An 11,122-nucleotide genomic window follows, 5' to 3' on the forward strand; every position below is an offset into this window, starting at 1 on the left:
ATTCTATTTCTTTATTTTTTCTAGGTGTTGATGAAGACATGAGAGTGTTTATACTTTATACCAAAGTCTATCAACAAAGCCCAAACACCTTATTCTCGCATACTGTTCAGTAAGCATCAATAACTTCACAGATGTCGTGGGCTTGTTGGGCCTTAGCGAAAATTGTTGCGGTTAACGAATGTCTATCTAGTTTGGCGTTTTGGAAGAAAAGTTGGGCGTGCATGGAATGTTTCTGCTTTCTCTAACGTGATACGATGGGATTTATAGTTTAAGCGCCGCCATATCTCTCTCTAATGTTGATCTTATTCATACACTAACACAATCTTTCATTACATTCTGTTTCCTCTTGCTATATATACTATTGTATCACGTTTCCACGTGTTTTAATTTTTAATACTAACAAAGCGTTCATGACTTTTTCTTCATCTCATTCTTCCATTCCCTCGACTATACGATGCCCGTCATACTTGAAACACTCGTATTGTATCACAACTCGGTGAAATTCCACTCTTCTCCCACCTACTTCTTCATTGCTTAAGATCCATCGCCATTCACCAACACCAACCCACATCTCTTAGTTATTACATTACATGCATGGCTCATTTGGTTTATGATGAAACTCCCTCTTTTGGAGCTGCAAACCATGGACAGGCTCAACAACTTATTCCGTTTCAAACCACTTCGAATTCCTTAAGGATCCTTCTCTTGCATGGAAACTTGGAAATATGGATCTACCACGCCAGAAACCTTCCCAACATGGACGTGTTTCACAAGACACCGGGAGAAATGGTTTCCATGTTATCTCGAAAACTTGGCGGCAAAAGCGAAAGTCGTAAGTCCAAAAGTGGAACCAGTGATCCATATGTTACGGTTTCTGTGGCTGGTGCTGTCATTGCCAGAACTTTTGTCATCAACGACGATGAAAACCCTGTGTGGACGCAACACTTCAACGTCCCCGTTGCACATCATGCTTCTGAAGTCCACTTTGTTGTTAAGGACTGTGATATTTTGGGTTCTGAGGTTATTGGAGCCGTGGGGATTCCAGTGGAACAGTTATGTGGGGGTGCAAAAGTTGAAGGCTTTTTCCCCATCCTTAACTCTAGCGGAAAACCCTGCAAGGATGGATCAGTGTTGAGTTTATCCATTCAGTACACCCCTGTTCAAAATGTGCCTCTTTATATCGATGGAGTAGGTGCTGGTCCTGATTATGAAGGGGTACCTGGTACCTATTTTCCCCTGAGGAAAGGTGGAAATGTTACTCTTTATCAGGATGCTCATGTTCATGAAGGTTGCCTTCCCAGTTTGGAGATGGATGGTGATGTGAATTATGAGCATAGAAGTTGTTGGCATGACATCTATGATGCAATAAGTCAGGCTCGTCGATTGGTTTATATTGTGGGGTGGTCTGTGTACTATAATGTTAGTCTCATTCGGGATAGGGATGATGGAAAGGGTTACACTTTAGGTGAACTTCTCAAAGCTAAATCACAGGAAGGTGTCCGAGTGCTGCTCCTTGTGTGGGATGATCCCACTTCTAGAAGCATGCTTGGATATAAAACGGTAATCTACTTTAAATAATTGTTCTATTTATGTTTTCTTTTCATAAATATCATCTCAAAACTGACAATTAGGAATTAATCAGTGTTCTGGTTGGCTTCGGTTGACCTCATGCTTTATACATTTCTTTATGCATAGTTCAGCCATTAGTTTGTGTGAGGTTGGAAAACAAATCACAAGCTGAGTGAGTGCCTAGTTATAGATAGAAAAATGCTAAACAGTACTTCGAGGTCACTAGTTGAGAAATAAAAAATAAAAAGCTTTTATTGAAAATTTTATCTACATATTCTCATATAATTTTATTATAATTCTAGTAAATATTGATTCCTTAACCAACATTTTTAGTGCGCTGGTTAGTAATACCCTTATTATAGATAATCACATTGGGAGAATATGGTGAACCAATATTTGAATTCATGCTAGAGGGGTGTCTACATTTAGTGTTCACGGTGTTTCAAACATAATTACTTTCGAAGGAAGATACTCGTGAGAAAAACACATTTGGCATCCTGTAGTATAGTAGTACCATTTTTTGTTTTCTTTTTTATGTCAGTTTCATGTTCGGAAGGCATGCTTACTGTTCTTGATTACTCTTTGAATCAGATAATAGTATGTAACTAGTTGCTCACTTCTATCATCGACTTACTGTGATACGTAGGTTGGACTTATGAACACTCATGATGAGGACACTCGCCGATTTTTCAAGCACTCTTCTGTGCGTGTGCTTCTTTGCCCTCGATCTGGTGGAAAAGGACACAGCTGGGTCAAAAAGCAGGTATTAGGAAATACCATATTCACATGTCTAACTACTTGTGTATATTTATAGTCTATAAAGGTTAAAGTTAAATGATCTCTATCGTAGTTTATACTTTTTTTGCACATCTTTTGTCCAAAAAATCAGAAGGGATATTTTAATGCTCAGCTGTATATATAGATATTTTATTTAAAACAATTAGTGTTTTGCTTTATACTTAATTGTTAGGAAGCTGGAACAATTTATACCCATCATCAGAAGACTGTCATTGTAGATGCAGATGCAGGTGAGAATAAAAGAAAGATTATAGCTTTCATCGGAGGTCTTGATTTATGTGTGGGTCGATATGATACCCCAAACCATCCCATCTTTAGGACTTTGCAGACAACACACAAACATGACTTTCATAATCCAAACTATGAGGTAAATCAGCCTCTTTTTTTTTTTTTTTTTTTTTTGTAATATCCATTAGTTTCCAATTGAGAATATTGTGTGAATGTATTGGAGGGACAGAGCTAGGTATCATCTATTTTTATTTGCGTTAGCATTCTCCACATTTTTAAATTTTAACGGACAAATTCAAGGACCACTTTTCCTTTTGCTTTAATTTTACTTTTGGTTCTTGTACCAATGCTAAATTCGAATTTGTTTCCCTTATTTGTTTTCACAAATTTGATTCTCATTAATATAATTTTAGTTCATCCATAAATTTATTTTAATGACTAATGTTAACGTCACATTTTACCACACTATAAGATCAATACATCTATATTGACGTGACACTTAATTACACTAGTATATATATCAACATTTTAGTTAAATATTAGATATGGAGTTAATGTATAGATCAAAATTACATAATTAAAATAATAAGAAAGCAAATTTACAGGAAAGAAAAAAGAAAAGATCAAATTTGAATTTCAATGTTAGTGGCCGGGAGAGGAGGAAAAAAAGTGCATTTAAGTCATTCTTTTTCAAAGGAATAAAAGAGTTTTGTGATTGAGCATACATAATCAATTTCAAAATTCATAATCATTATGTTGTCATTTGTAGTACGTTCTAATTGTTTTGTTTGTGTTTGTGTTTGTATAATAATAAATAGGGGTCTGTTACTGGTTGTCCAAGACAACCATGGCATGATTTGCATTCACAAGTTGATGGTCCAGCAGCATATGACATCCTCACCAATTTTGAGGAGCGTTGGTTAAGGGCATTAAAAATACATAAACTTCAAAAGATGAAAGGTTCACATGACGATTCCTTACTTAAAATTGATAGAATCCCTGACATTGTTGGCATTGATGAAGTTCCTTGCCTAGATGAAGATAACCAGGAGACATGGCATGTCCAGGTATATCATTGATTGTGTTGGAAATAGATGAATTAATTCATGCCCCCTATTTCTAATAGAATTCTTACTCTCTATGATATGATATGAGAAACTAGTTCAATATCAATTGTGTATCCCTTTGATTATCTCTTCAATTCTTCTAAATGAAGGTCTTCCGTTCAATTGATTCCAATTCTGTGAAAGGATTTCCAAAGGAACCAACAGATGCCATAAGAATGGTGAAGTGACTTTCTTCTGAAAATTTACCTTATTGTGAGGAAAACTGCTAAATTAATTGCATTTATTTCATTTAACAGAACTTGGTTTGTGGAAAGAATGTGATGATAGACATGAGCATACATTCTGCGTATGTCAAGGCAATTCGAGCAGCCCAAAAGTTCATCTATATCGAGAACCAATACTTTATTGGCTCATCATACAATTGGGATACTTACAAAGATCTTGGTGAGTATTGAGCTCTGAGCCCAAAGTTTAAAATAACTTTTCTTAAGAATGACAAAAGGACAAGACATAGAAAAATTATAAAGTTGTATCATATTCAGTACCAGCAAAAATGTTGCATGGAGCTTCTTTTAACAAGACAGTGATTAGTTATAATATAAGTCCTGATTATTAAACTTCTTTTACATTGTATGTTGCAACAGGCATCTTGTTATATATATATATATATATATATATATATATTAATATTTTTCACTTTACATCACAGGTGCAAACAACTTAATTCCAATGGAAATTGCATTGAAAATAGCCGAAAAAATCAAACAAAATGAGAGATTCTCTGTGTATATTGTCATTCCTATGTGGCCTGAAGGTGTACCTACAAGTACAGCTACTCAGCGGATTCTCTTTTGGCAGGTAGGCTTCCTTTACCTCTTAAAATGTTGCCATATGAGACAAATCATAAAAACCTTATTGGCTGGACGATGAACATGCCTGATTAATTACAAGTTTGAAAAAACTTGAGTTTTTTTTTTTTTTTTTTCTAATAGAGAAGCTTTCAAAAACACTTATAATTTATCCAAAAAAGTTTTAGGAAGATTTGGTGTTCAAAAATTGGTCTCAAGCCAAAGAAACTGCTGATGTGCTTCATATTGTCTATCTAATGATCTTAATTCATAAAAGCACAGATATATATTTTGCATTGCTGAAAAGGCTCATTATTTGCTGCCAGGATCTCATGGCAGTTATATCACGTTTATCATTTAAGATAATATGAAAAAATATCCTAGATAACATAATGTTATTATGGGTTCAGCTGTGTGTTTATCTCACATGCTCATATTGATTTTTTGGCAGTACAAAACAATGGAAATGATGTATGAAACGATTTACAAGGCCTTACAAGAGGCCGGGCTTGACAATGAGTATGAACCACAGGACTACTTGAATTTCTTTTGCCTCGGTAATCGTGAGATCCCTGACGATGGAGATGCTTCAAATGTTGCAAATCCTACTGGAGATAGGCCTCAGGTATTTTTTTACACTCTCGAATAAAATTTATGTTTTTAACTTGTCTGGATATCTCATTGCCTCGATATCATTCGTGTTTGCACGTTGGTAACCTAGAAACTCACTAAAAAGAACCGGAGATTCATGATTTATGTTCATTCAAAAGGAATGATAGTGGATGATGAATACGTGTTACTGGGGTCTGCAAACATAAACCAACGATCCTTGGAAGGCACCAGAGACACAGAGATAGCAATGGGAGCATATCAGCCTAATCATACTTGGGCAATGAAGCAATCTAAACCTAGTGGGCAGGTAAGATTTATAAAAGTTATTAGTACTTTTCTTTGACAAAAAATTTGGAGAGAAATTGTTGGTTGTACTTATAATTATAGAATGGTATAATGCAACCGACAGAGGTTGCATCACATGGTAAACCAATGTTTGAATTCTCGTGCTCATGTTTAGTGTCTGAGCGTGTGTAAAATAAAATTATCCCCAAAAGAGATTACTTGTGAAGAAAAAAAAAAGAATGATACAACGCCCTTGAATTGATCATAATTTAGAGGTTTAAGGTAGCTTATCATTCACATATACATAAAACAACGTAGACTCTAACTATAATGTGGAAGGAAAAAAAGAGAGAAAAGTGAAGCCTTTTAAGCATGATAAGCATTTTCAAGGGAGAGTAATTGTTATTTGTTGTAAGGCATATCCTACATATGAGAGCCGATCAAATACATTTGGTTCGATTCTCATCTTTATGAAAATAATGTTTGGTTCTTATCTAAATGCAGATCCTGACATACTAAGAAAGCTCTATGATAATTTTCCTTTACATGATTCTTGCTATTGAAATTAAATAAACAATTTGGATTTGTTTTGGCTAACTAGGAGAATTGTGTTATGTTTTTGTACTTGTTCAGGTGTATGGTTATAGAATGTCACTATGGAGCGAACATATAGGAGGCGTAGAAGAATGTTTTGAGGAACCAGAGAGCCTTGAATGTGTAAGACGAATAAGGTCATTGAGTGAGTCTAACTGGAGACAATACATGGCTGAAGAGGTAACTGAAATGGAAAGCCATCTGTTAAAATATCCTCTTGAAGTTGATTCAAAAGGTAAGGTGAATCCTATTCTTGGCTGTGAGACATTCCCAGACGTCGGTGGCAACATAAGTGGCACTTTTACTCTGCTCAAAGAAAATCTCACTATCTGATAGATCATTTATGTTAGTTCTCAAACTCAGTCAATAATATTTAATTAGATTCTTTACGATATTCAGGGCATCTTCAATGGATGGAAGCAACTCATTTGAGTTGTTTCATGCATTGAAAAATAAAATAAGTAGTCTTCAGTATTCCATGTTAGCATTAAGCAACTCAAACACAAATTTACTTTAATGGTAAGAAATTTTAAGAAATTCAATTTTAGAATTTTTTTTCTAATCATTTATGAACCAAATTTTAATTCTTATTAAAAAAAATAATTGCACTATAATGAAAGAAAATAAATTACGAGAAAAAATACACAATAAGTAGATATTAAAAATAAAATAAAACAATAGTAAATACATAAATATTATACGAAATTAATTTTCATTATTATTATTTTCGAAACGTTCCCAAATATGTTCAATAAAATCTGCTTGAAATCTGGTAAGGGACGGTTGCTCGAGGAAACAATTCTCTCTCTTCTTCAAGCAATTTATGTTGCCACGTGTCCTCCAATGACAAGAAACCGAGACTTGAGTTACTCCATGGGACAAGCAACTCTCATTATTGGAGTTGCTCTTAAATTCTTTTTTGTAAAACAAAATAAATAATAAGGAGTGTATAGGTTTGAACTTATAACCTAATGTGAAGTACTAGTTTATTTTCAATGACTTAGGATTTAATGTAGTATAAAAGACCAACTTTTCTATTTTTCGATTGAATAAAATAACAAATTTGTTTTTTCTATTTAATTTATTAATGTAATAGTTATCTTGATAAGATAAATAGTTAAATACTAGGATAATAAATCACTTTTAATTTATTAATGTAAGGTCATAGTTGTGTTGATAAATAGTTAACCGACTTAGGTTGGCTTACTAGATTGCAGTTTGTGTCTCTTAACCAAAATGTTTCGAGTTTGGATTTGTCTTAAATATGAAATAAATTATATTAGGAGGAAAATACTCATTTTGTGTGTACTCACGGTTCCTAATAAAAATTAATCATTATTTTCGACCGTGGATATTTCATATTAATACCATAGTTATATATTAAAAAAAAAAAAAACTTAGGTTACCAGGAGTGACGAAGGACTCACACTACACATATTTGGGATTTATCAAACTTTTGAGAAAGATTGTCTCGTGTTCGACAGAAAATATTGTTTGATAATGAAAAATAATAGTTAAATACTAGGATAATAAATCACTAGGATGTTAGTGATGAAGGGGTTGGGATAGTATGGGAAGGACTTTAAGTTTAAATATTAGTGTGATCATTGTAACTCTAATAGATAAAAAAAGATATTACGATAATTTTTTTTTCCAAGTGTTAATGAAAAATGATACTTCATCCATCCTATAATAAGTATTGTATTTAAAGAAAAAAAAATAAGTGTTATGATAGTTTTTCAATGTAGTATTAATTGATTTTTAAAGTAGTATTAATAATCTCTTTTCTATTTATACCTCTCATAATATTTTTTAGAAAATGATTATTGTGTTGTGTTATTTTAAAAAAATAATTATAAAGTTTTAATTTTATAAAATTACTATTATCTTTTATTTATTTATTAATTTTTCTTAGTCTGAATAAAATAAACTAAAATGATACTTATTTTGGAATAGAAGGAGTAATATTTTCTATTATCCAATTGAAAAAAGAAATTGATTACATGATGCGATCAAGATAACACTATTACATTTTACTTCTTTAATAACATTTACCTACTTACATTTATTAAAATGTTACCATAAATTGAATAAATAGGTTATTTTGTAATTTTTTTTTCCTAAAAATATTACTATAGATAGAATAACATTTTTTTTATCTCAATATTATTCTTTCTAATTATTTTCAAAATTAAAGTATCACATCAAGTAAAAAAATGTCACATAAAGAATACACTTCTCTAATCTCTAATTATTTTCCAAAATTAAAGTCATACATCAAATAAATGAATGACATAAAGAGCATATATAATCATTGAGATACACTTAAAATAAATAAACTTTGATATTTAATATAGAGGTGGTGACTAATTAAGAAAGTTTTTGATCTTAAAAAACTTGTAAAAAATTAGGAGGCATAAAGTATAATTGTTAACAATATTTATAATAAAACTAATTATTATTTTATAAAATTAACTAAAATTTAGTAATATTATTAAAATATTATAAAAATATTACTTCGATAACATTTAAAAAATATTGTTTAATTATATAAAATGTTATTAAAAGTCTTTAATAATATATACTATATACATCATTTGATAATATATTGTAAAAATGTATTACTAATATTTATATATAATAAAATAATATTTTAAAAATATTATAATTTTTTTTTTGTTGTAATGTAAGTGTAACTGATTATTGCAAGTAATAGTGAAATGGTAAGAACCGAATATCTTTCCAGCCAGTTCATAAAGGTAAATTTTAATAGGATTTGGATTTAATTTGCTTAGAGAAACAATAATTAAATTAAAGAAAATAATTAGGATTTATGTTGGAAATTTTATTTTAAATAAAAGAACACGAGAGATATATTTAATACAATTGATCAAAGTGTTGGAATCAAGTTTCATTCTCATCTGTAAGTTTTTAAAATTAGGATTATTTCAATTTAATTTTCCAATTCGTATCAGATTCACTTATTTATTTAGATTCTTTTTTTTTGTTGGTGACGCATTTATTTATATTCTAATTTCGTAGATAAATAAATTTTTATTCATGTAAAAAATTCTAATTTAATTAGGTGAAATTGAAGAGGACAAGCTGAAAATTAAGAGTCCCAAAGGGAGCATGTGTTCAATGACTATTCGTAGTCTAAAGGTTCAATATTCAGATTATCATTTAACATACAAATAAAAATTCATCGGTCCATTCCTAATTAAAATACATTAAGAACGAAAAATATGCAGACGAAATACAAAGAAATCAAATTTTATTAATCCCTCAAATCAAAGTTCATACTATTTATTAAAATTCATACATCCTTAATAAAAGAGAATTTAGCTAAATATAAAGATGATACACACAGAAAATAGAACGAATATATATATATATATATATATATATATATATATATATATATATATATATATATATATATATATATATATATAAGGGAGTTATAATTACATCGGTATAATTTTTACTAAGTATTACACTGCTCAATAACTTTATATTAAATGTAAATTTTGTAAATTCAATCGTTAGATTGAAAGTTCATATCTCTTAAATCATATATATACAAAATTTTATATTAATCTAAGATGATTTGATACTTATTTTTATAAAACAAAATTGAATAATATATTCATTTCAAAATACACTAAAATATAAATACTTTGATTATCTTCAAGTTGTTGTTTAATTTTAATAATATTTTAGTGGGAGCAACTATCCCACTACGTTGAACCTAGATCCGTCGTTATGAGATAATATATACAAAATCAAATTTAAACTTTATTATTTTTTATTAAAAAATCAATTTTGACTTGAGTTCTAAAAGAATATGAAAAAGTCCTATATTAAAGAGATGAAGCAGGGAAAATTAAAAAAGTATAGCTGGTTTAGTTTGAACTTTGAAGGCTGCCTCTGACCGTACATATTTTTCCCCCCACATTAGTAGAATAAATTAAAAATATTATGAAGGACGGTGTTAAAGGTTTCATCGTAATTTTAATTTTGAAAATGAGATTACTAATTATGATTTGAGAAGACAGTCCATCGCAAATTTAGACGTGTCATCTAAAATTTAATTCTGCTGTGGCGTGTCTGTGCATGTATATGAGCACGACAATAAAATATGAACCAACAAATACCCACAACACGTTTCATGTCACATACATTCAATTTTTCAATTCTCACAGTTAATTTGCTGTTTAATTATTCCCACTTGTTTCACCAATGCGCCTTATTGAAAAAATGCATATTTCATGAGCGCCACATATCACATCACGTGTATGTCAATTTTTTGTTAATCATATATACTACCACATTAGTAAGAATTTTACATATTACACATCTATTTACACGTGCATAGAAAATATGAAGAAAAAAATACAATTAAAAACTATTTAAAATATTATTTTATTAATATTTAAAATATAAAATATGCGGAACATACATTTAATTTTAAAAATTTTGAAATTTAATTTAATTGATGAAAACATTAATGGTGATTTTTAAAATAGACTGTTACCTTTAATTTTAGAGTTAATCATTTATATACTGTTGTTTTAAACCAACAACCAATCATATCTTTTAATAGTGTCATGTCACTTGCTTATTTAATGAATTAAAAATAAAATAAAATAATTTAAAAGATATGATTGATTGCTAGTAAAAAAACTTTATGCCGACAGTGGATGGATGATTAACTCTTAATTTTAATTAAAATTTGAGAATCAATTCAAATGATTTAAAAATTATAAAAAATATTTTTGGCAATATAGTCAATTAAACAAAATCTTAATTTAATATAAAATTCTTTCAGATATATGTTAATTAAAAAATTGAGAATCGTGAAATAAAATAATGATATAATAGAGGAAAAAATATGATAAAAAATGTTACATGATATGATAGTAAAAATAAAATATAAATGTAAAAGTGAATTACAAGAAAGTATCGTGAGTGTGGTGGCAGAAGAACGTGCGTGAAAAAGGAGAAGATAGTCCATGGAAGCAAAAGAAGAAAATTATCAAATTAAGATTCCTTGTTAAAAATCAGATTAAATTAATCGATATAATTTTAATTCCATATATATTATTTTAATTTCTTACA

The 11,122-nt window shown here is 29.9% G+C and overlaps 1 protein-coding gene across 1 annotated transcript; it reads left to right on the forward strand.

Annotated features, from left to right (window-relative positions):
- Positions 1–452: 452 nt before the first annotated feature.
- PLDGAMMA1 (phospholipase D gamma 1) lies at positions 453–6,897 on the forward strand. Its single transcript, XM_020362628.3, has 10 exons — positions 453–1,560; positions 2,216–2,332; positions 2,540–2,734; positions 3,414–3,662; positions 3,812–3,880; positions 3,959–4,106; positions 4,372–4,520; positions 4,962–5,135; positions 5,232–5,429; positions 6,041–6,897. Exons 1-10 carry the CDS (start codon positions 595–597, stop codon positions 6,332–6,334), a joined length of 2,559 nt encoding a protein of 852 aa, XP_020218217.2. The 5' UTR covers positions 453–594; the 3' UTR covers positions 6,335–6,897.
- Positions 6,898–11,122: the final 4,225 nt, after the last annotated feature.

The sequence above is a fragment of the Cajanus cajan genome, chromosome 11 (assembly GCF_000230855.2).
Source record: "Cajanus cajan strain Asha chromosome 11, NIPB_CcT2T_4, whole genome shotgun sequence".
NCBI classification, from domain to species: domain Eukaryota; kingdom Viridiplantae; phylum Streptophyta; class Magnoliopsida; order Fabales; family Fabaceae; genus Cajanus; species Cajanus cajan.

Bases quoted from the DNA above. Each gene is read 5' to 3' on its own strand.
- PLDGAMMA1 (XM_020362628.3), top strand. From the start codon at position 595: ATGGCTCATTTGGTTTATGATGAAACTCCCTCTTTTGGAGCTGCAAAC. The intron at 2,333-2,539 runs GTATTAGGAAAT...CTTAATTGTTAG, and splicing joins ACAGCTGGGTCAAAAAGCAG to GAAGCTGGAACAATTTATAC. The intron at 4,107-4,371 runs GTGAGTATTGAG...TTTACATCACAG, and splicing joins GGATACTTACAAAGATCTTG to GTGCAAACAACTTAATTCCA.